This window comes from Stenella coeruleoalba (assembly GCF_951394435.1).
Source record: "Stenella coeruleoalba genome assembly, chromosome: 4".
Taxonomy (NCBI): Eukaryota; Metazoa; Chordata; class Mammalia; order Artiodactyla; family Delphinidae; genus Stenella; species Stenella coeruleoalba.
Window position 1 is genome coordinate 20,473,047 of NC_137149.1, and position 26,451 is coordinate 20,499,497.

Sequence of the window (26,451 nt, forward strand, 5' to 3'; positions counted from 1 at the left end):
TATTTATTTTTTCCTTTCATTGAATGGATGTAGTTTAATTTGTGTAATTTAAATATGAGTATGATAAAACTGTTGATCTTGAAATGATTTTCTACCTCTTCTGTTGACAAATTTGTATGCCATTCATTCAGCAACTGGAACTAGCCTCATCTTGTGTGTTGGGGATTCCCAAGACTACCCCACAGTCAGAGATTCACTAGAAGGACTCCTGGGACTCAGTATATAGTTGTACTCATGGGTAAGATTTATTTCAGTGATGTAACGAGGCGGTACAGCTGGATCATAAGGGAAGAAGGCTCAGGTAGAGTCTGGAGGAACCCATGTATAGATTTCCTTACGCTTTCTCCCTCCCGTGAGGGGTCACACAGAGCTCACTCTTCTCCCAGTCATGAAGAAGCAGCCACACACGTGTGATGTTTCTGTACAGGGAGACCCATTAGACATTCAGTACCCAAGATTTTTACTGGGGGCTTGTAGGCACCTTCTGCCTTAGCATGCACCAAAATTCCAGATTCCCAGAAGAAAAGCAGGTGTTCAGCATAAACCGTAGCGTTTACGCTGTCCAGGAACAGTGAACCACCCTTACCCATTAACTATTTACTGGGGGCACCCTGAGAACACAAGTTCCCATTGCCAGTCAAAGGCCAATCTTACAAGCAGGCCTCTGAGGCCTGCTGGGTTTACCCCTTTCGCAAACCTTGTCTACTGAAAGATTTTCATAACATACTCTTTTCTAATATTCTATTTTCACTTTGGTCCATCCTCAGGACTTGGAACTGTGTGTTACTTTACATCTGTATGTACTAAATGTTTTTGAAATGAATGAAGTTTATTTGTACATCTACTTTATAATAACCAGGCATTGCTCTGTGGGTTTTTTGTTTAAATCATGTTTTGTTTCTTTATTAATACTGAAGATGTTGAATAAAGGAACTGTATTCTAGAATTTCATTTGTTGCTTCTCGTGGCATGTTTTAAAATAACTGATAAAGAACTGCGCAGTAGATGTTGTTAAATAAATGTTGCTTACTGATAACCAATGTTACCTTTTAGAATTCTTCAGCACAGAACTGTGGTTGTTGGATGATTATAAGAAGGGAAAGGATGAACCTTAGTGATTGGGAAATACTTGATTGCCTTAGGTGTATTCTTATAATAAGATAATTCATTTGTTTCTTTATCGAGGAAGTTGCGTATATTTTGAAGACGTGAATGAAGAGAGTACAGTTAATTTAAATGGGCTGGGCAGATTCAATTTTAATAGCTGTAGAAAAGCTATATATTTAGGAAAAATCTAAAAACAGTGACTACACCAGTGGAATTTGGGTTAGGAGATAAGAATCAAAGGAAAAATGGATCTTTCTTTTCCTTTTTTCTCCCTGTGGACTGCACAGTGCTCTTTGTTATTCAGTGTTTCTATAACCCTTGCCCAGAAACGTTCAGATACAAAGCATCATCTTTTAAAAACAATATCAAAACTATGATCTCTGGATCTTGGAGATTATCATTGTTTTTTTATATGACCAACTCTTTGAAATGCTTTCATGTCTGATAAGTAGAATTTTGCTACTAAAATTTTCATATTTTTGCCATATTTTCTGTGCCCTTTTAATATACCGTAGGGAGGGTTCTCCAAAAGCTGACTTCAAGGCTTTGTCTAAGTCTCAAATCTGTATTAAAAATTGAGCAACGCTATAGGCTCATAAAACTTTAACCAGATTTAAAGTTTTGTGAATCATTTCTAATGGATCTGATGGATCACACCAAATTGTCAAAAGACATGCTGACTTTATTAATGTGGTTTTCTGATTCTTTGGTGAAATAATACTTTACTTATAGAGAAGTTACCTGTCTTATGATATTGACAAAATCAAATGTAAAAACAAAAAAGCCACTAAGCAGTCCAAATGGATGCCACAGTATCCATACACTATCTTTTGCATGTTCTTTACAGAAAACCCCTAAAGCGGTGGGTATAATAAGCTAATGCCAGCTAAATTTACTTTATTTTGTATGCAGTAAAAAACTAGTCTATCCAAAAATCTCACTGAAATCTGACTGTCTGAACATGCTTGTAAAACTGTAGAAAGGGACAGTGGCTACACTGCTAAGGCGCTCTCATAAATTTACCATGGAAAAGATGATATGCTTTTCACTGTGTCTTTCACGTTGTCATGTCAGTTATTTCTTCTGTTAAAAAATTAGCCCAATTTAAAAAGTACTTTGAAAAGCAAGATATGGAGTGCTTTTCAAGTAAGTCTCTCATTACCTCTTATAAATTATTTTTGAACTTTTAAAGGAAATAAAGGCAAGACAGTTAAAAAAAAGACACATTAGCTGAGCTTTTAGTAAATAAAATATTTATTGAGACAGTACCAAATAAAAGGTTTCCATCTCTGAAACAATCTGTACAGGTGCCCAAGTACAGGATTTGCTTACCTACAGAAACCTAACCGAGTTCCTCAGTTAAACTTGCCTTTGACGGTATCAGGAGAACTTCCTTGATACAGCTTACGTGATTAAAAAGGCAACCTCAGCTAAGACGTGGCAACCAAAAAAGCTTTTGTGATTTTAAATTGCGTCAGTAGAGACAGTGCCCAGATCATAATAGTCCTTTGTGTGCTGACTTCTGTCCCGTGTTGAGAGTTTTGACAGATTAGTGTGCATCTATATGGGGACAACCAGGATGGTGAAGGAACGTTTATCACATCAGACAAGGAAAGAGTTATTTTCTTGTAGAAGAGAAAGTGTAGAGAAGGAGGGACTCCAGCCTTCAGAAATTTGAAGGGCTGTATGTATGTAGGAGAGAAATTAAAACTACTGAAAGGACAGAGCTGGGATTGAATGCAGTTGGTCACAGAGCAACATGTTTGAATTTGGCATAAGGAAGAGTGTCAGCTCAGCTGAAACTACACCTGGGTTTGCTACTACCTAGTAATGGCACCTGTTCTTACTTCAGGTGTCCAAGCAGAGGCTACTTGTATGTATTTGGGTTTGAATAGGGGTTTTTAGGATATCCTTCATGTTTGTTCCTTGAAAAAGCTGACATGGCAGAAAAATGGTACATACGTGCCCAGCTGCGCTGTTGAAAGCAGTGTTCGTCTTTGAGAATGTCTGTTAGTTGCTGTGAGCCTCACTTTCCGCAGTGTACTGATAACTTTGTGATTGCAAAATATTCATTGGTATAAAGAAGTCATGCATCTTATTCCTTTGAGGCTCACGCAGTGTCTGTGAGGTCACAGGGCAGGGACTGTCATCCCCATTTTAGAGGTCGGGAGACCATGGCTCAGCTCAGCTAGAGGAAATGACTCACCCTATGCGATACAGTCAGAGCTTGGATGACATCTGGCCTTTTGATTCCTGGTCCAGCATTTTTACCATTTTTTACCACTCTAGAATGCCTTCTTGAGGTTCCTTCCAGCTTGAAATATTTAGGGCACTAATTATTTATAATGAAAAAGAGACTTTATTTTTCTCATCAGTCTTTTTAAGTTATTTAATTTTGTGTGTATTATATTATGGATGTTATTCAGTGAAGAGTCATCTGTAAAAGCCTGTGTTTTCTCTCTGTGTGCTTTGCCGTCTGAGGACGGGGGTTCTGGGGATTAGGATCATGGGACACTATGTGGGGGAGATATAAGTAGATACGCTACGGTGATACGTGTGTGTGTGTTTAAAGGCACCAAAGCTGGGAAGAATTTTAGACTGAATACTTTGAAAAATCAACAGGAAAGGGCATCCCTGGTGGCGCAGTGGTTGAGAGTCCGCCTGCCGATGCAGGGGACACGGGTTCGTGCCCCGGTCCGGGAGGATCCCACATGACGCGAAGCGGCTGGGCCTGTGAGCCATGGCCGCTGAGCCTGCGCGTCCGGAGCCTGTGCTCCGCAATGGGAGAGGCCACAAGAGTGAGAGGCCCGCGTACCGCAAAAAAAAAAAAAAAAAAAAAAAAATCAACAGGAAAAAACCATCCCTTTGCTTAGAAACTGTAAATCATTAGCATTTCCTAGGGATGATCTTTGCTGATTTCTGAAAGTGTGTCTCTTTAGTTTAAATCTGACAACAGTGTGCTGTCAGAATTGATTATTTGAGCACACTTAGTTTTTTGTGGTCCTAAAGATATCATGAAGCCTGGGTAATTAAATACTGAAGGCAGGGCATCTGGCCTTCAGTTAAAAACAATTGCCGAAAGAATGCCTGTAATTTAAATACAAAAATATGATGACATTTTATCCTCTAAAGACATCCATACTCTAAATCTTAGTTCTTAAAACTACCTTCTTTGAAAAGTCTTGTTGAAAGACACAAAGGAAAATATAGTTTCTTTAATAAATCAACATAACATATTGTGACTTCTAATTAAGGATATTATTTGTATATTTTTGGAACTGACTATATTTCACTGCCATTAAATTTTACCATATGTTAAATAAAATTCCATTGGGTACATTTTGACCTGTCTGGGGACCAATCTGGCTGATTAGCTTTGCTCTGGGAACCCTGATGTCCTGTATGTGTTGAGTGAAAGATTCCTCAGGCATTCAGAATAATTGAAGGAAAATAATAGAGTAACGTTGTCGACCCTTCTGCTGTGAAAATGAACCATCCAAGTAATAAATAAGCTTTTCTGTCTATAGTTGACACAATTTAACAGGGAAAATATTTAAATTTAAGGAAAGAAAAATTCTTATATATTTTATTTGATTACGTATTTCCATTTCTTTCATTTACATGTTAGGGTTTACTTTTGTTGAGCTGAGTCTTTCTGTGATTTCTTCCGTCCTTTGCTGGGTAGGAAGACAAACTGTGACATATTTAATGCTGCTGATCTTTAATCTGGAAAAAAGACAGATCCGTTGTAGCACATTGTCTTGGACCTTGCAAAAGGACGTCGGTAGCATTTGACAGAGCGGAGAACCTGCCAAGTTCCTGCGCAGTGATAATTTTCATTTAATATACAGTGACAGAGTCCTAGAGATATGAATGACTGGATTAAAGGGGGAAGGTTTTCATTTTCACATGAGGGTTTCTTTCCCTTTCCTACTTTAGCTAACTTATTTTTGTGTAACTGGCTTAGGAAGACTGTGCAGATCAGAGTTTGGGATTGAGATGGTTTTTACTGCAAGATGAGAATTTGACTTCTTTGTAGGCCCCAGGTATTCAGAAGATGACCTTCAGTAGGACAGTAACCAATACACTTCATTTCCATGAAAATTCAAATAGAATAAGATGGCATTTGGAAGACTAGTTTTGAAAGGAAAAACAATACACATTGGCTGCAAAGGTCAGTTCGATGCTGGAACATGGTACTAAGAGGAATTTTGGATCTTCTTTATTCATTAGTCTTTAAAAAAATGTTCAATTTATTCCCTCAGGGTTCAGTATCAAATTAAAATAGATAAATGGAGACTTTAATAATAGCCATCTGTCTAGAGTTTTTTTGATTTGGTTTCTCTGGGAAGAGGAAAGATGGATTAGATTATCCTTGGATGTCTCTTAGATATTTCAGTGAGGAGAATGCCGGGGTTAGGGTAGGAAGATAAAAGTCATGTGAGCAGATAATCCAGCAGCTTGCAGTGTAGTGTTGAGGACCGGAATGGAGGAACGAGGAAAGGACCAGCCACTCGAAAGCTGGAGAAAACAGGTAGCCTGCAAAGACTGTGCAGGGACTTAAGAGTCACTTGGGTAAGGATGTTTAGAGTGAAACAAATGGGCAATGGCTCTGTTAATGAACAAAACAAGTTATCTCAAATATGAATGTGTAAGCCACTGTAGTATATCATTACAGTGTTGTTATGAGAGTATAAGCGATAATATATAAATTTAGATGATTGAATGTGACAAATCTTGTAAGCATTTTAATAAAAAATTAAATTGTGCATGTCTCTTAAGCCAGAATATGATGTGAGAAGGTAATAGACAACCAGAAAGTGCATACATCTGATGGACTGGAATTGAGTTGCTGAGTCATTCAACATAGCTGGAGCCAAAGGGCCTGGGAAAAAGCTGAAAAACTAAGGAACAAACAATGCCCCTGGTAAAATGGGCTTATTATAATAAGTCACAGAGAAATCTTTGTTGTGTTTCACATCTTTGAAGAAAGAATTTCAAATGTCAAACACATCTGATATATATTGTACTTAATACTGGGTAACAAATGTATAGCTAAGAAGAGCCATTAACCGGTTTCTGTAGGTAGTTTTCTCCTCTCAAATGCGGTCTGCCATGGGCGAGCACGCTGGTGTTTCCCTACATAGAATCAGTTGGACTGTGTGGATTTCAACAACAGTTGTAGGTTTTAGATTTCAGTTCTGAGAAAATTTATCTTTCAGGTATCTAGTGGCGATGCTACCTGTTCTGCTTAATTTAGTTGTTTGTCAATATAAACAGTTTTGTTACTGTAGCTGTGGAGGAGCCTGGAAAGGAGATTTTATACCCAGATATTTAGAATTACCTTTTTACTCTGCTTAAACACATGTGAACTGGTGTCCTCTTTGAAGAGGGGTTGTAGAGTGTCCTATTTTTCCCAGCAGTGTGGCTGGACATTTTTGGCATCACCCAGTGGGCAGTGAGGGTTCTGAGTTAACGGGTAAGCAGGAAGGCAGGACAGTTTTCAAGGGCCTCCCAAAGCAGATCTCAGCGTGAGATCGTTATTTAGTGAGAAATTCCCATAGCTTCACACCTAAACATACGAGATGTAAATATGATGTATTTATAGTCTTACGTTCTTTTAGCGATTACAGTATAGAAAATTAAATCCCTGCTTTCCAGTGAGGGTCTGCCATTTATTAGAGAGATTTTTAAATGATTATTGAGGATCCTTGGGCCCTTAAGAAAACAGGGATTGTTTGAGAAACATGGCAGATATAAGATACAAGGGGCAGGCTAACTGTATTTTTTCCCAGACAATATGTATTAGAATCTTGAATATCAGTCCTTGCAGTGCATGCAGCGGATGTTCTTACACAGCAGCTTTTGGGTAACTTGACCTGTAGGGGTGGCTTCTTGGTTTCCAGGTCAGCGCACGATCTGGCCTATGGCAGCCTGTCTGATCTCAACGCCCACCATGGCCTATGCCAGCCTGTCTGATCTCAACGCCCACCATTGTCTTGGTGCTCCTTCTGTTCCAGCCTCATGACCTTCTTGCTGTTCTTAATTTGTTTCCAACTCAGGGCCTTTCTGTTTGCCCTTTACTTGCTGTTCCCTCTAGCCTGGAACCACACTTTCCTGAGCTCTCCCCTGGGCTGTGCCCTCCCTTCATTTAGGACTCTTTTCAGGTCATCTCATCAGAGAGGCTTTGCCTGACCAGCTCATCTGGAAGAGCCCTTCTCCCCTCACTCTGCATCCTCCTCTTATCCTTTAGTTGTCTTCGTAGCACTTACCTTTACCTGAAGTTATATTCTGTGCTTGTTTGCTCTTAAGTGCTGTGAGGTCAGGCTTCATCTATCTGTCTTGTTCACTGAAAGATTCCCAGTGCATTAGCAGTACTTGGCAGCATGGTAGGGACTCAGTCAGTATTTGTTCAGTGAATGAATGATTGTCCAAATGTATCATGAAAATACGTACCTTATTAGGCTAGTTGTGCTTTACTTTATAAAAGTTTGGAGGTCTGGAATTTGTTTTTTCCCACTCCAAGTCAGTGAAGGTATAGTGTTTATATTTGTGTTACTTGGTGTTAGAGATGTGGAGTGCTAATCACGCATTGCTTCCCCCCCCTCCTCAATTCCAATTGAATATAAACACACAATGAACATTGGGTAGAGATTGGTATATGTTTTATTAAACTGAGCAAGTGCCCAGTACCCTACAATGCAGAGGTTTTGAGAAGCTAGATTCGAAGCAACTTGGATTCAAGAATGCCCAGTGGAGTACTTACTCCTTTGGCAGTTACCCTCCTCCCCTGATTGAGAGTTGAGTAAATCTGACCGGGAGGGTTTATGGCAAGAAACAAAAAACAGAGAGCCCACCGTCGTTCTCAGCAAGACATGAGCAGGCCATGAAAGGACAAAATTGAACTTGTTTTCTTCATCCACTAGTTAAAAATGTGAATTGTGGCCCAGGGGATGTCAGATTCCACTGGTTAGATTAGCAAATTCTCCGCATATGGAAATGATTCCGTAGGCAGGTGGAGAGAGAAATTGAAAGGATTTATCCAGCTCCACCCCTCCCACTTGGGGAACCAAGCAGCCCTGCCGTCTTGGGTGGAAAGAAAGGGGATGGTTTGCAATTATAGTTATCCCCTGAACAATTGCATTTGTGACACATATATTGAAATACACCTACAAATAAATAATCTTGACCAGAAAAGAGCTATCAACACCGGATGTTTCTGAGAGTTGATTGCAATTGTGAGTCATCTAGACATCTGCCAAATTAAAGTAGGCTCTGTTTGTACATATGTTTAAAGGGAAGAACGGATGTTAATCCAGCATCTATTCAACACCTGTTAATAAGAAAGGTAATACTTATAAAAAATATCATGTTATTTTTAGTATGGGTAATCTATTTAGTATGGTTAGTATTAACTTCAAGTACAAATTCAGGAGCTTTTATGTTTCAGGTTCGTGGGAGTAAGGGAGAAGTTCTGTACATATTGGATGCTACCAACCCACGGCACTCCAACTGGCTTCGCTTTGTCCATGAGGCACCATCTCAGGAGCAGAAGAACTTGGCTGCCATTCAGGTGAGCTTATTTGCTTCTTATTTGTACTCTGTACTGCGAGGGGAATGAACTAATTTATAACTGTACTCCCTGTTTTAAATTTATTTCCCAATGACCTGCTTCAAATAACAGTAACTAACTCATAAAAGCAGAGAAATCTTATCTAGGCAGCATGTGCAGGAAAGGGCAAGCCTAGCTGTAAATTGACACCAGATCACTCACTTTATGAGAATCCTTGAGGGAATGAATTACATGGGCTGATATTGTCCTTGGCGGCTTCTGCTTTCAAGTACTTTTAATTCACTCAGTGAATGTTTATTGATAGTTTTTCTGTTTGATGGTTTATTTGGCTCATAGCACCATATTCTGTGTTATTGTTTGGGAAAGGCTTCATGGAGAAAGTTTATTTGGGTATATCCCTATGACTGTACTCTGAGCTTCTTGAGGGTATTGTATTACTCAGGGTTTTCAGAGAAACAGAACCAATAGGATCTATGTATCTATATCTGTATATCTATATCTATGATGTATAGCTATCTATCTGTCAGTCCATCCATCCATCCATCCAGAGAGAGAAAGAAAGAGACTGAGAAAGAGGCTCATTGTAAGGAATTGGAGACTGGCAAGTCCAAAATCTGCAGAGCCGATGTCCCACTTTGAGTCCAGAGGCAACAGGCTGCTGTAGAACAAGGAACAGCTGATGGATGGTCTAGTTCAAGTCTGATGACTGGAAGGCTGCTGTAGAATCAGCAAGAGCTAGTGTCCCACTTGAAAGGCTGTCAGGCCCGAAGCGTGGATATTCCAGTTTAAAGGCCATCAGGCAAAAGAATTCTCTTTTACTTGGGGGAAGGAGACCCTTTTGTTCTTGTCAGGACTTCAGCTGATTGGCCGAGACCCACCTACATTGTGGAGGGCAATCTCCTTTACTCAAATTCATGCATTAAAACGTTAATCTCATTCAAAAGCACCCTCACAGAAAAACCCAGAGTAGTGTTTGAAAGACTGTCTGGGTGCCCTGTGGCCCAGTCAAGCTGGCACATAAAATTAACTCTGCCAGGTGGGATCAATGTTTTCCTGAATTCTGTATCCCTATATCTTAGTATAGTGCTACACACAACATTAGTCTCTAATACAAACTGTGAGTTGAACTTCAGTGATCCCTCGGTGGAAATTAAGGGAAGAAGAGAAAAGGTCAAGGCAAGGAGTTTTTAGAGGGGCTCTATAATTAAAACTCACTGGACAGATCATTAAGAGAATAAAGAAACATTACATTCTGTTGGGGAATTAACTTATCACATGTGAAAACTCAGCTCCTGAATCCTAAACTGCAGAAGAGGAAGCAAAGCTATGGTTGGCAGAAGCAAGAGGGAAGGGGAAAGAATAAGGGAACTAACAGTTCTTTGAGTATTTACCCATGTGCACTATTCTAGAAGCTTCATATATATTATGTCATTTATTCAAAACTCTCAGAGCTTATGCTGATTTCACTCAATTCCAAGTCTAAAACCAACAGGAGCAAGAGGGAAAAATGCACAGAATTAGGTTTTAAAGTAACCAGAAAACACAATCATTTAGAATATTTCATTTCCTGATGTTATTAGCTCACCAGATTTCTTCAGTAAAAAGAAGTAGTGGATCACCAGTGTGATTACTGTTTCTTTTAGTATGGATAAATGAGTGATGACTTACCAAAGGGCCACGTGGGGGATGCAAAATAGGATGTTTTGGCAGCCAGCTGTATTCAAGCCACTTTTTAGATTGTTCGTGACATGTGTTGATCCAATCACACATTGAAGTTGATCTCTTTTTTTTAATTTGTAGACATTATTTTTTTTCAAGTATTTTATATTTTTTTATGGTTTTCTGAGGCATACTTATCTCACAGGATCTTCAGTTATATCCTAATTTTAATTTACAGACTCAGTTTAAGTGTTCCTTTGTAAATGTTAACAATATCAAAATTGCCTGTAGAACCATGAAACCTAATTTAGGCAAGCCCATTGTTTTGTAGGTTCTTCATTATTGTGTTTTAGAGAATATTATTCTGTTTAAACTAGATTCTTTTCTTCTTATGCTTAAATAATGATTTTAAGCTGTTCTCAAATTCCTTTTTGGGCAGTTCTTCCTATTGGCTGTTATTTCTGTAGCATCAGTAGCTCTCTCCATTTGCCCAAACCTTCAAGGTGTAATATGCTCAGCTTTGAGTTTTGCCCCAGAATCTCTCATCAGGTTTATCCTTGTTGAAGAGTTCCCTTCAACTGTACATTTTGCTTATACTGAATTCTTTAGTTAACGGATTACTGTCAGTAAGTGTTTGTCTCCATCTTTCGCTACCCAGATTTGCTACTCTATGCCCTGTTTATTTCATCATATTGTAGCCACCTACACTTCTCTCCTTTTTGGTAACCAGGATTTCTAAGACTTACACAGTTTTCATGTTAATTCGCTGTATTCAGTGCAGTACTTTTCTTCCTCTATTTCAACTGTGTTTCTTTCCTTGAAAGCAAATAGGAATCTACAAAAGATGACTGTTGCAACTTTGGTACTCCAAGATGTTATTGTTTGACTTGCTAATAGGGGGTGAAGTGGGAGTGGCAGTAGAGTAGGACTCATAAACTAGCTGGAGGCTATGTGAAGTTTCACACTTGAATTTAATTAGAATCTGTGACTGTTCAGAGGCCACTGTGAGAGTCTTTGGGTGCAGAAGTGATGACAGTGCCTTTAATTCCTTTTAACGTGGTTTTGGCCTTTCCTAAGGGGGGGTTGAGTGCAGTGCTACCATGTTTCTTGCCATGGAGCACAGTATGCGTCTTTGCTAGGTCCCTTGAGGTACGTCTTTCTTACTTGAACAGTAGCTGGAGAAGTGGATTGCTCAGGGTTCAAAATCACATTTGAGCTAGAGGCAGAGAGCTTAATATTTGGGTCACATGGCTGACAGTGATATCATCCTTCTGATTAGTTGGGATTATCTCCTGAGGACTGCGTTCCAGAAACACTGAATTGGTAAGAGAAGATCATAATGTTTCCTGCAAAGCATTATGAATCACTTGCCTTCCAAGTTGCATCTGAAATTCAGGGTATTCAGGAAATTTTTTATTTGAGCTGTGTGTCCCAGGAGTGAAGTAAATGAGAAATATTTGTGGCTATGTGGCTTGCTTGGTGGAAAACGTCAATACTTGGTCCAGTTTTTTTGGACAAGGGATTAAGAATTCAAGGTCTGTTTTGGCAGAGGATGGGAACTCTTTTTTGGAGACTCAGTTATACTTCTAGTTTTGCAATTTATTTGATTTTGGAAGACTTGCTTTGGAAATGATGATTTAAATATCTGAATTACTGAAGAAGGGTCTCATAGGCCAACAGTTCCTCCCACATGCGCACATTTCAGAATAATCAGTTGAACTGGATGTTCAGACCCATGAAAACTATTTCTGACTAAACCAGAAAATTCTAAACATGAAAGATTTGGCTTAAAATGAACCAAGAGAATTCTTAAGCTCCGTAAGGAACGGGTGATTCTTATTAAATGCTAATTTTATTATACTAAAGGAAAAAAATATGTAATATTTGAAAAGTAATTGAACTACTTAGTGTTTTGCAGGCTTTTGAAAATTTCTGATCTTTTGGTAGAAAGCTATTTGTTTAAATACAGAATTATGTCATTTAAAGTTAAAACTTGGAATTCTTTAGTCATTTCAGAGCTAGAGTATTGTATCTCATGTTCTTAAGACATGTGTCCAGACATACCTTTCCTGGGACTTTTCACAGTATATTATCTTATCAACATAATGAAAGATGGCTTGTTGTTCTAAAAAAAAAAAAAAAAAAAAAAAGGAGCATATGGAAGAATATTTGGGTCTTGGTCCACTACTCCGTGAGGGGTGCCAGGGGATGGGGTGGTCTAACTAAGTCTAGAGGGCACTGGGCTTTGAGCTGAGCTTGTGGTATCAAAACAGCTCCACCCTGATTCCGATGTCAGTTTGGTTTCCCCATTACCGGGAAAGCTATTTTATTACATATTATTTGCTCTCCTACCTGTGCCTTGTGAGAGGATGGACAATCTTAGACAGTTTATCCCAGAGTCTTTTCTGGTGACACATGGCATTTCAGTATGAAGAAGTGGGAGATCAAATGTGGCTCTCCAAGGAGAGCAGCAACTTGCGTGTTTTTAGAGCCCAAATAGTACTTTCTCCATTGTCATCAAGCCACCAAGGTCAACAGGCTTATCAAATAGTGTTGATGCAGAATGGTACCAGCCAAGCAGCCAACCAAAAGAAATATTAAAAGGATTTATCACTTATAGCCAAAATTATACATAGTTTCCTCTAATTCTGTTTCTTCCCTATTTCTATTTTTTTCCTATCAGATTTATACAAATGGTATTTCTACAATATTTTCTAGACTTTGTATGTTACAGAATTGTAAGGTGCAGCTCTCTGGCGATTTCCTTCAATAAAATATCAGTTAAATAACTTGCAGGTCTGTCTTTTAATGGGTTATCTTCTAGTAAGGTACATATTTGTCTTTCACTAGGGTAAAAATTTAAACTAAATTAAAATCACAAGTAATTGGTCCTATGAGGTTTTAAATACCAACCCTACTGTTGCCGTATGTTCCTACAGGGAGTGGGGGAATTTTATTATTTATCAGTTTATTATTTTCAATGAGGTTGTAGTTTATTGGTAGGAAAAATGAATATGTATAGAGAGATCTTTAAGATACATAGTGATACCTTGAAGGATGAGTTAATCCTTAATAATGATGATGTTGGCAGCTAACCCTTTCTGCATGCTTACTATACGCCAGTAAATGGTGATATGTATTAAAACCTTAATACTTACTGTGACACTATAATTATCATTTCCCTTTGTCACATGAGGATACTAGCACACAGAGACTCTAAGTGACTTGTCTGAGCCACACAGCCTGGGGGTAGCTGGATAGGATTTGAACCCTGGTGAATTATCTCCCCTGTCTACTCTCTGAACCTCTGTGCTCTAATACCTTAGAGTTGAGATAAATTATAAAGGAGTAAAGTCAGATTTAAAAACCTTCCGGGGGAGGGATAAATTGGGAGATTGCGATTGACATGTACACACTGCTATATATAAAATAGTTAACTAATAAGGCCCAACTGCATAGCACAGGGAACGCTACTCAATACTCTGCAATGACCTATATGGGAAAAGAATCTAAAAAAGAGTAGGTCTATGTATATGTATAACTGATTCACTTTGCTGTACACCTGAAACTATAACACAACATTGTAAATCAACTAACTATACTCCAATAACAATTAAAAAAAAAAAAACTTCCATATGTCTGAACTTGCTATTTACATATTTTGAAACTGCTGAAAATTTGCAGAACAATTTAATTTTTAAAAATATATTTTAAAGTTATTTACATCACATACTCCTTGATCTTTTTTAAGTTCCCCAACTACCCATAATTCATTACAAAGCATTGCACTTTCTTCTTTTCATATAAAGGTGATGTCTAGGCAATATCTGTCCTGACCTCTTTTCCCCTTTGGTTCCTTTCTTTTTGTCTCAGCTGCTAGCTAATGTGTTAAAAATGAGATAAAGTTAACCTTTAGATCTCTTGAAATTAAAAAAAGTAAAATTTCAGAATCAGAGCATGTCAGGTTAGGTAGAGGGGAAATTTTCGAGTAGGTAGGATTTTCTTTGTCTGTCAATCCAGAAACCATACAGGTAGTTTTCTCAACTACCTCAATTGAAGACCATCCTGCTTCCCAGTGTCCTTGTGTCACCCAGCAATAAAGTAGGATGTGTTGTTGCCTTTTGACTCATCCAAGGGTTCTATGAATCACTTTAGAGCTTTATTGGAGCTCGACTTTTGAGCTATTTTTTTTTTGCATTGACAAACATTTATTTCATTTCTTATTTTAAAAATTTTTATTGGAGTATAGTTGATTTACAATGTTGTGTTAGTTTTCACATGTACAGCAAAGTGAATCAGTTAGACATATACATGTATCCACTCTTTTATTTTTTTTAGATTCTTTTCCCATATAGGCCATTACAGAGTATTGAGTGGAATTCCCTGTGCTCTACAGCAGGTTCTTATTAGTTATCTATTTTATATATAGTAATGTGTCTATGTCAGTCCCAAACTCCCAATTTATCCTCCCCCACCCCGCCCGCTGTCCCCTGGTAACCGTAAGTTTGTCTTCTACATCCATGCCTCTACTTCTGTTTTGTAAATAAGTTCATTTGTACCCTTTTTTTTTTAAGATTCCACATATAAGTGATATCATATGATATTTTTCAGAACGATTTTTATCTAGCCTATATTATCTCTATGTATTTGTGGTTACGTTAGTTACATATTTGCTGTGTAACAAATTTCACCCACATTTTAACAGCTTAAAACAACAAACATTTATCATTCATACCTTTGCTGAGGGTCAGGAATTCAGGAGCAACTTAGCTGGGTGGTTCTGGAGTTCTGGCTCCAGGACTGTCACGAGATTGCAGTCAGGTAGTCAGCTGGGGCTGTTTGGTCTCGGAAGACTTGATTAGATTCCACTTCCAAGTTCACTCACATAGCTATCAGCAGGAGGCTTCAGTTCTTCACGGTGTAAACCTTCCCTAGGACTCCTCACGACAGAGAGAAACAGCTTGCTTCTCTGAGAGTGATGTGAGAGAGAGAAAGCAGCAGTCTTTTATAACCTAATTTTGGAAATGACCTACCATACCATCATTTCTGTAGCGTGCTGTTAGTCACACAGACGCAGACCAGCATGGCACAGTGCAGGAGGAGACTTCACAGGAGTGTGGATACCAGGAGGTGGGTCGTCACCGGAGGCCGTCTTCAAGGCTGGCTACAGCAGTGATCAGCGGGGGGAATGCGCTTTAGAGAAGGATGGGGTAAGGTTAGAATCAGTGACAAAACGAGGCCTTGATATAGAATGGGAAGGAATGCAGAACCCAGCCCATTTCGGATACTGTTAAGGAAGGCCATTTCAAGCAGTAGGTTCCTGACCCTTAACCTCACTGGCTGAGCAATTTATTTAACTCGTTCAGTCAACCGATAGCTCCCAAGCATCTGCTGTGTGCCAGGGCCTGTGCTCAACATTGGAGATATTATAGTTAAAAAGATGATCTAGTTCCTGTTTTCATAGCAGTAAAAATAATCTTTAAAACTCTGTTCCTCTTTGTGAATTAGTGGTAATAATACCTACCTCACTGGATTTTTGTGAGGATTATATTAAATGAGATAACATATGCAAAACCCCTGACCCCTGTATGTGCCAATATATGTTAGCAAGTATTTGCATTATCACTACCCCTGCCATGTCCATAGTTGTTGTCTTTATAGTTTTGTCTCTACGTAAAACAGAACGAAATCTGTTTTATTTCCTCTAAATTCCTCTCAAGGTAGCTAATATAATTCTAAGCATGTAGAAGACTTCTCAGTAAACATTCACCACTGACAGGACAACCTGCTGGATGGAATGATGGAACCATAAGGGGCCCGCCCCTGACTGTGGCTGCAGACGCCTGGATCCCGGCCCCTGGGCACCTCGGTTGTTGGATGCACAGGGACACACGCGACTGCTAAGGGCACTTGACCACTGTTTACCGTGACTTTGCTGGCTGTGGCTGTGTGGCCTATCTTCCCTCTGGAAAGATAATTAGGACTTTATAGACGCAAGAAATGTCCTGACGTAGAAGATGTCTTGTGCTGTGCAGAGACCTTTACTAGATGCAGTGGTTTGGCAACCTTAGAGATAGGTTTGGGATCATTGTGATGTTTGTGCTAAGCCACTTTTCAGCTTTTTCAAAGAAGCAGGTTTTGTGCAGGTTGGTTGTTTCCTAAAGAACATGTCTACATTCTGCCTGCTCTCAGGTGTCTTTCAGTGAATGCTGGGTACTAGTGGGGAGCATCCCTAGAAATCACTTCAAAGGCTCATCATTTTGTAACCCAGCAAAGCATTAACCGAAAGGAAGCCAGAGGGCTGAAGAGTGTGTGTTTCCTAATTGATTTGGGGCCTTTGGTAACAGGGTGTTAGAGATAGTGAATGTATGAAATAGAATTGAATAATAGAAATTCTGTGAAATGATTCTTTGTGGAGGAAAAGGTGCTGAGTCTTTTAATATTTAATTTAAATTTATTATGATTATTCATTTAGAATTAAATTCTATTTAATATTGGATTTAAAACTTAAAATTAAAAACTTAAAAAAATATTTAATTAAAAATATTCCCCACACCACCAGAGCAGAAACCCAAACCACGTAATATATCGATGGTCTCACTTAGAGCAATGATTTATTCACCTATGAATTTCTGTCACTAGTCGGAGTTCCTCAAGAACAGTCTGTGTCGGTTTCGTTGGTTTTCACACTGCCCACCCTGCATGGATGCGTCTCGGGGGGCCCAGTGGGTGCTTGCTCACGTGACTCCTCTGCTGACTTTTTCCGGAACTGGTACACCTAGTTGCATGCGCCTTGTCAACTTGGAAAACCCTTATGTCTATTTCCTTTGAAATGACTGAGAGCAAATGCTTCCACTTGAACTCTGGCCTGCAGTTTGCATGCATGTGAGTATTTGGTCAGGCAGGGACACTTTCACTCTGTCCCTGCTGAGTATGTATGGTACATGTGTACACATCTCAGTCTACAGCGTAGGCATTTTTATCTCTTAGCCAGACGACTGTGTGGCCAATAGCACCTCATCATTATGTCAAGTCCTTTTACAGACATAACCACAGACAATCCGAGTCTTAAATTCAGATACTCTGTTGAGTAATAGCTAGACAGTCCAGTCTGGACTAACTCAGAAACCTGGGATATAGAGGAATGAAATAGCAAAGGTTAATGGGACAGGAGGCCTTTGCTGTGAAGTGGTAGGGTTCTTTCAAATCACATTTAACAAATGTAATAATGAAAGATTGGTATTTGAGAATTAATCAACATTGCATTAAATACACTGGAACCAGCCTATGCCATTACAAAGTTTAAGAAGAGGTATGGTAGAAATTAAAAAGAAGAAAGTTTAAAATCTTTTAGTTGCTAAAAAATATAGTGAAAAGAAGAGACAGTTGTTATTGATGCAGTGAAGCAAACAACATGAATACCCCATTTATCAGAGGAAGAAATTAAACTAATAAATATATATATTATATATATATTACATATATATTATGTATGAAATTTATTTTTAAGTGTTAAAACTAAAATCTAGACACCTGAAATTAAGTATACATACTACTTGTTGCCAGGCAAGATTTTTTTGTGTGTGAACATAAAGAAGAAAATGATTTGTTTTTCAAAATTGGAGATATATTTTATGATGTGTTTTAGATTTAGTTTTTAATGATTGGTATTAAAATAGGTAATAAACTGCAAAGTGCAATCAATGTAATGCATATAACAGAAAACACTAGAATTAGCCACATTTATTTATTTATCAGTGACAGTTGGGTTTTCTATGGAAATTTCTATTTAGAGAAAACGACTCTATCCATTTCACGAACAGATTCTCATAAAGGTTCAGCCACTACTAGGCAATAAAAAGTAAATTGTGAAGTTCCACATTCCATCATTGAACTGATAAAATATTCAAAAGAAGGTGTACAATTTCTCTTACAATTTATGTATCTTTCAATTGATGTAAGCTGCACAACCAGGTTACACTGTATTCAGCTAAGTATGTTAAATTCAAGATTTTGAGGAAACTGGCTCACAAAGCTTTAGGAGAAATGTTACCTTAGAACCAAATCTAATCTTCCATAACTGTGTCTTAGTCCTCTTTGGAAATCTCACAGGATTCAAAAAAGACAGGTTGGGGAAAGGAGAAAGGACGACTGCTTACTGGGTTGTAGGCCACTGTCTGTGGTGCTTCATTGCGTCCAGAAGGAACAGAGTCCAGTGGAGGAGGAGTTCTGAGCTTGAGTATGGCCTTTCCTTTCACTTGGAACTTTGTTTAACAGGAGTCTAGAAAGTAATTAAATGTATCATTATCATGACTGATTTATGTCAAAACTATACACACTTTTTATTACAGGGTCATCCTTCAGTATCCGTGGGAGATTGGTTCCAGGACCCTTATATATACTGAAATCTGTGGGTGCTCAAATCCCTTATGTATAAAATGGTGTAGTATAGTCAGCTCTGTGTATCCTCAGGTGCAGAACCCATGGATGTGGGATACGGAGGGCCTACTGTACTTAATTAAATGGGTAATCAATTGACTAATGTGTCTGTGATTTCTTAAGTTGGGATTTAATGAGCATTTTTATTGAATTCACCTCAGTGCGCAGAGATTAAAGCAGCATTTCCTGGTTTCTTTTCCTGTGGTTAAGTAAGTCCTTTGAGATATAGTTGTGTACACTTTATGGTGGTTTACACATCTGTCTGTTCTATTAGTTTTTCAGACAGGAGACAGGAACAAAAAGGCACATGGTCATTCTTGCTGAGAATTTACCCTACTTTTCTTCAAGCAATAGCATGTATAGCCAGCTAGGCTTTTGAGAGCTTTCCCTATGTGACTTAATTCTGTGCCCACTTCTAGACTTTGGAATGTAGTGTGCTTATATGTAGCTTTTATTTTTCTACTTTTTCAGATTGAAAATGCTTATTATCAAGCATTTATATGCTTCTGTTAAACTTCTATAAATATATACTGCTTTGTTTCAATTCAGTAGGACCAATATCATGTTGTACATAGGGGAGATTCATAATAATCCCTTGAAATACTTGGCACCTTGCTGTCAGGTAACACATATGTTAATACTCTCTTGACATCATCTAAAACCCATAGGAAACCCCACGATATTTTTACCTCTAGAAAGTCAATCAGTAAGTGAAAACAAAACAAATGAAAACAGATTATCCATGCTTATGAAATGAGATTTCAAACTGTGCGACTTTGGCCCATTATAAAAATTTGTAGAATTTTTGCATCAGCATTATTTCATTTAATTCCAACAGTTCCCCCCAAAAGTAGTAGTATTATACCCATTCTGTAGATGAAAAAGCTGAGCTCAAGTTTATAAAGCCTAGAAGTGGTAGAGCAGAGCTTTCTGACCCAGTTAGTCGGACATGCCATTTTGGTATCCAGGTTCTCCCAGAGAGAGAGGGATGCTGAGCCCAATTTTTATCTAGAAGACTCAGAGGAATACATGTACATTTTAAAGCAGTGACGAATATATACTTCAAATAGTATTTCTTTTTGTTCACCATGCTGTACATTATATCCCTAAGACTTATTTCATAACTGGAAGTTCATACCTTTTAACCACCTTTACCCATTTAGTCATTAAATAGATTTTTAATAAATGAAATTGCAGAGATGTTTACAATTGACCTATTGCCAAAATTAGTGAAATATGTTACTGTGAGACAGGAGAAATCACAGGCAAAAGTTATTTGTACACTTGATTTGGGTGTTCAGTAGTCAGGAGTATGCTTCTATAAAAGAATATAAGTAACCTGTTTTAATGTGTGTAAATACTTGAAAATTAAAAAGATGTTCTAAGAAGATACATTTTTCATTTATTTTGGTGAATGTTAAGAAAAGTGATAAAAATAATACTTACAGGTTCCGCAACTTCTGACATCAAACATGCACACCTACTTACAGCCGCACCTCTTCTCTCTCCTTTCTCCCACACAGAGAAGGGTCCCTCCTCTTTCCTAAGAGCAGGCCTTCCACCCGTGTATCTCCTCCTGGTGAACACTTACAATGTAGGTTATCCCTTTGCTCCGTTTGATATTTACCCTCTCACACTCAACAGGATTCTTTTCATTGGTTTTAAACATCAAGTTTCTCTTTCTATTCAAAGTCTTTCCCTCTTGATTCCATATTCCCTTCCAGCAGGGACCCTTTCTCCTTCCCTGAATTGTCTATATGCTCCGTTTTTCTCACCACCAGTGCCCACACTGACCAGGCTTCTTCCTCCCTCAGCCTTCCAGTTGTTCTCTCTCAGGTCACCACTGCTCTCCAGGTCACTAAGCCACTCAAGGCTTTTTGCAAGATCTTTGCAGCCACATTAGGTGTTGCTGACAAGTGCCTCCGTCCTGAAACATCTCTTCCTTTGGCTTCTCTGAATCCACCTACCATCCTAGCCAGCCTTTTTCTTTCTTTCTTTCTTTTTTTTTTGCACCTTATACTTTTTGCCAGCTATTAAATGTCTGAGTCCCTTCCATTGCTTCGCACATGCATTTTCCCTTTGCTGGGTTCTTCTTATTTGTGTCCTTGGAATCCAAGCTAAGTTATCACATTACCAGGAAGCCATCCCTTAATGCTGGAGGAGGTGAGCTCTCTCCGCTACATGCTCCAGTAGCACCGTGTCCCTCTCTGCTCTCGAACTTATCAAGTCATTTTCCATTTCTCTGGTGGTTGATTCATGGCAGACTCCACTCCCAGTCTGTAAGCTCTTTGAAGGTAGGCACTGTATCTGTTTTATTTCACTACATTATACTTAGTCCTTGCATAGTTCTTGGTACGTAAAGTGCTCAAAAAATTCTTTTTTCAAATGAATTACTTATCTCTATCAGAAGTTTCATTTTAGTTAAAATAAAAACTCATATCTAGGTTAATATGTTTTCTTTCACCAGAAGGTATTTCAAATGTACTTTAGTTTTTCATGTAGATTCTATTGTAACAGTATAACAAACATCTTAAATTTTAAGTTTGATTTTATTAGCTAGGGTTCTCCAGGGAAACAATGAATAGGATGTATGTGTGTGTATGTGTGTGTATATGTATATAAAGAGATTTCTTATAAGGAACTGGCTTACGTGATTGTGGAGGCTGACAAGTCCCAGGAGCTGCAGGATGAGTCAGCAAGCTGGAGACCTAGTTCCAGTCTAAGTCTGAAGGTCTGAGAACCAGGATAATCAGTGGTGTAGTTCAAGTCTGAAGGCCCTTAGGCTTGAGACACAGGAAGAGCCGATGTTTCAGCTTGAGTCCAAAGTCGGGAAAAAGCCAATGTCCCACTTTGAAGGCAGTCAGGCAGAAGGAAATCGCTCTTACTCCCTGACAGGTCAGCCTTTATTCTGTTCAAGCCTTCAACTGATTAGATGAGGCCCACGCACGCTGTGCAGGGCAGTCTGCTTTACTCAGTCTACTGATTCACCTGTTAAGGTCATCCAGCAACACTCACACTGACACACCCAGCATAATGTTTGACCACATATCTGGAAACCCTGTGGTACAGCCAAGTTGACACATGAACTATACCATCACATTGATCAAATTAAAAAATATCTTACAGTTTTCTGCTTTCAGTCTTTTTTCTGTCACGTCAGCCTCTTGTGGTTGCCTTGTAATTTTCCTCAAATGCTGTAATTCACAGGGCATGTTTAATCTATGCCTAACTTTTCAGTACTTCCATGTGTTGAAGCTGCTTTTTCTGTCTAGTTTTCTGCAACTTTTCTGTAATGCCCAATGTTCTAGCTAGGTTTGTTCTTTTCATAGGGCAAATATACCCTCTGTGATGCTGTGACTTTGCTGATGTCGTTCTCCCTACTTTAATAAACCCATTTTCTTATGATCTTATCTTGTGCAAAACCCATCCAGCTTGTGAATTTCATACACTGTTGTGAAATTACCTCCCAAAATTCTACAGCTGCTACTCTCTGTGCAACTGTCTTGACCCTTTTTGCACTTTATTGTAATTTAACCATTTTGTTCTGTTTCCACCGAGAGCATTTAAAGTGCTTCAGGACAGGAACAAATATGGGTATTCTTGTGAATGTGAGTATTCTGCAGTACTGTGCACATTATGTGCTACAATAAATGTGTTGAATGAATATTCAGTTTCTTTAACAGGTTTTTGAATTAACTCTAGGTGTGTTGAGTGGGGTGTGCTTGGCCTGACTCTGGTCTTCTTTCTAGGGAGCACGTCTGCTTGTCTAATTTGTTCCCTTATTTCCAGTTGGTTGAAGTATTCCCAAGTGTTGGCTAACATTTGAATTCTTAAGAATTTGTTAGGGTTGGGAAATGGATTCTAGAACTCTTTTTGTAGTGAGTTTCACTTCCCTGAATGACATTCTTGCTTTTACTGTCTTATTAATTCAAAAGGAAATTGCATTTGTTTCCCTCTTACTTAGTTCAATTCAGCAGATCCTTTGTTGACACCCTTCCGTGAGCAAGGTGTTGCATCAGTATTGAGATTCATACAAAGAGGAATATACTAGAGTGCCTGCCCTCAGGGAGCTGGGAGTCTTTGGGGAAGAGAGGAGACAGGAGAAGGGAGTGTGCTTAGCTAAGGCTTATGCAGTTTAGAATGATGACTGTTTGGTGAATGATAATTTATATATAATACAGGTAAATAGACCCTTCCCCGTGCACTTTACAGCCCAGTTGGGGCTACAGCTAAATAAATACAGATCAAAGGTAAATACTTTGAGAGGACCAGCCAGATGGTTAGGGAGGAACGTTTGGGGGACCTATAGCTCTGGCTTGCTTATATAATAATTTGGGTGAGACCCTGTTTTCTGATGTGATATGGACCAGTACTTGGTCAGTTAATAGAAAAAGAATTATCATAGAATTGATATTTCAACCATTGCATTTTAACTTGTTTTAGAAATATACATTTATTTGCCAAGTTTTTGATCTGTGACCAAATTCTTTTTGATTCTGCGTTTAGGTCCTCTCACTAGAGTTTGCTACCGTATTTTTTTTCATAACCACTCTGTATAGTATCCAGTTTTACTAAAAGACACAAAGGTAAGGCTTTAAAAAAGCTGTCAAATTACACAAAGGAAAGCAATTATAAAAGATGGGAGGAAATCATAAAAAGAGAAGGATTCTACACTCAGGTTGCTTTGCAAGTCTTTCCAAAACCTTCAGTTGATCTTCTTAGAAACTATTGAATTTTTTCTGACTCATATATTTTTGCTTTATGTAGTGTTTAGCTAAGTTACATAATTACAGTAACTTGTACCAGTGGCATAAACCGGTGTGGGAACAAACACAGCTGACCCTTGGGACTCAAGCAAGCAAGTCAAGTGATGAGGACAGGAGTGTGCAGGCAAACCAGGGAGCAGGCTGCTGACTGAGAGTATGTGGCCTTGGCCGTCATTCGGCAGATTTTAGGATGTGCAGAGTGTCAGGTAAATCTGGGAATCAGTTAATTGAATGTCAGTTAAAAGCATTTCCAGGGCTTCCCTGGTGGCGCAGTGGTTGAGAGTCCACCTGCTGATGCAGGGAACACGGGTTCGTGCCCCGGTCTGGGAAGATCCCACGTGCCGCGGAGCGGCTGGGCCCGTGAGCCATGGCCGCTGAGCCTGTGCGTCCGGAGCCTGTGCTCCGCAACGGGAGAGGCCACAACAGTGGGAGGCCCGCGTACCGCAAAAAAAAAAAAGCATTTCCAATATAAAATAGAGCAAAAAAGGGAATGAAATGTTGCCATTTGCAGTAACATGGGTGAACTTGGATGGCATTATGCTAAGTGAAATAAGTCAGACAGAGAAAGACAAATACTGCATGTTATCACTTATACGTGGAATCGAAAAAAAATACAACAAACAGTGAATATAACAAAAAAGAAGCAGACTCAACAGATAAACGACAAACCTAGTGGTTACCAGCGGGGAGAGAAGGGGAGGGATGGGGGAGTAGGAAGTATAAACTATTGGGTATAAGATTGGCTCCAGGATGTATTGTACAACATGGGAAATATAGCCAATATTTTATAATAACTGTAAATGGAAAGCAACCTTTAAACATTGTATATAAAAAAATAGAGCAACTGTACTGTAGGAACACAATATGCCTTCTAATCCCTTGTATATAAAATAGCTACCCTATTCTCCATAGCATTATCTTATTCTAGAATTTTTTGGCCTGTCAATATTGATAACTTACCTTTAAATAAAGTAGCTGAGGTATAGTAGTTTTTTTTTTTTCTGTGAAGAGCCAGTTTCTTAGGATCACATCACTTCTTTTCTATATAGCAAATTTTTCTTTTTATTCTTCTCATTTTTCCTCTTGACTTTTTTCTCTATGATGTCAGATTTGTTTCTTATGATGCTTCAGACATTACTATCTTTGCTTGAACTCCTCAAAGAGAGATACGTATATGTGTTAGTGATTTGTAATTGATATTCTTTGCTTATAGATTTGATTTTTTGTTTCATATGGTATCCCGTTCCTAGGAATCATATTAAATTTTTTTCTTGCTATGTGGCTAATTATGAGTTGTGATTAGAAAAGAGACAGTTTTATTTGCATTTGTCTTCATTTTTCTTACAGGAACTTGAATGCACTTTAAACATGAAATTAGCTTATCCTGCACTATTCACTGTTTTAAATACTGTTTTCCTTGATTGCGAGATGTTTTCTTCTTACTCTCAAAATAATTTTTAAAAATGTTATTTTGCCTAAATTATGGTATCGGTCAACTTTTGCCAAGAAGACTGCTCTAACAAACATCCTTAAACTCTTAGTGGTTTATAGCAGTGAAGATTTATTTCTTGTGCACACAAGTATGGGCTGATGGAAGCTGCGATTCTGTCCACAGCTCCATTCTACTTGGTGTCTGAAGGAACAGCCCTTATCAGGGACATGCATTTTCCTGACAGAGGGGAAAGAGCAGTGACCCAAACATGTGATGGCGCTGAAAGCTTTCCCTTGGACATGGGTCACTTTGCTTCTAATCACATCTCATGGGTCAGTGCAAGTCACCTGGTCAAACCTGATACAGCATGCCCCCCACCTGCAGCACTCTGAGCCACATGGCTGCTTACCACCGTCCTCCTACTGGGAGGGGAGTGGTGGATAAACTGGAATGCTATGATCTGTCATAGTTATGTCTCATTTTAAGGATTTTTGGTTTTATTGTTAGTTCAAAATTAATAGATACAGTCGGTGAACTTTGCTGCGGAAATGATTTTTTTTTCCTGATTGTTTTAGTTTTGTGTATGGAGCTCTTAGACCTGATGTTGAGACTGATTCAGGATTTTAGTAAGGAAGAGTTAAGTGACAGGATATTAAATATGGAATTTTCACTATTTCATTATATTTTCTTTTCTCCACCTTCGTCACTTGTCTCCTACTTCTATTGATTATTGAGTAGAAGTCCAAACTTCCCCCACCCCACACTGGTATAGATTGTTTGAATTTGTAAGACCAAGCATTGTTTTGAAGAGACTTCCTTTTGTGCTGATTACCCATTAGTCGTCTTAGCTAGATAATCTGGATTTTCGCAGCTTACTACCTTTTCAGTACAGTGAATTGGGCCTTTGCCAATTTCAAAATCGTGGTTTTTCTTACATAGTCCACATGTGGACAGCAGTCTGCCAAAAAATAAACAAATACCAAGTTAAGTTACAGACAGATGCAGCTGAAATACCAAGTCACCCATGGCCTCTTCTGGAGTTATGTTTATTTGCACACAGTGAGGATTAGTATTTCTTTGCAAAACAAGAGACAGTTACTTTTGCTGTTTAGAAATAGCAGAACTGAACCTCAAATGCATGAGTTCAGGAAATCTATCCTAGTGAGGCGTGGTACTTCAGAAGGGACAATGGGCAAATTGTCAGAGAAAGTTGAGGTTTATACATAATGTCGGATGTCGAAGGGAGATAGGAAATTTAGTTACATCTCCTAGATATCCAGGAGTAAATGTTTTGAAATAGTGGTAGAATCAGAAAGGATTAGACTGGAAGGCATGTTTAGTTTATTTGGTCCTAACTGTGGTCACAGTACAGAAGCAGTCACATTGACAAAATCTTACCAAGTGATGGCTTACATTATCTGATGTAATTTCCAAGGAGGGGCCCTCTGACCTCACAAGGTTGTATATTCCAGCTT

The 26,451-nt window shown here is 38.7% G+C and overlaps 1 protein-coding gene across 17 annotated transcripts in view; it reads left to right on the plus strand.

Annotated features, from left to right (window-relative positions):
• PRDM5 (PR/SET domain 5) overlaps positions 1–26,451 on the plus strand; it is a gene marked incomplete at its 3' end in the record, with an annotated part of 289,496 nt that overhangs the window by 131,113 nt on the left and 131,932 nt on the right. For all 17 annotated transcript variants that reach the window (XM_079919945.1, XM_079919942.1, XM_079919943.1 and 14 more), the window contains exon 3: positions 8,558–8,680. In XM_079919945.1, coding sequence (XP_079776071.1) covers positions 8,558–8,680 — 123 coding nt within the window. The remainder of the gene's footprint in view (positions 1–8,557; positions 8,681–26,451) is intronic.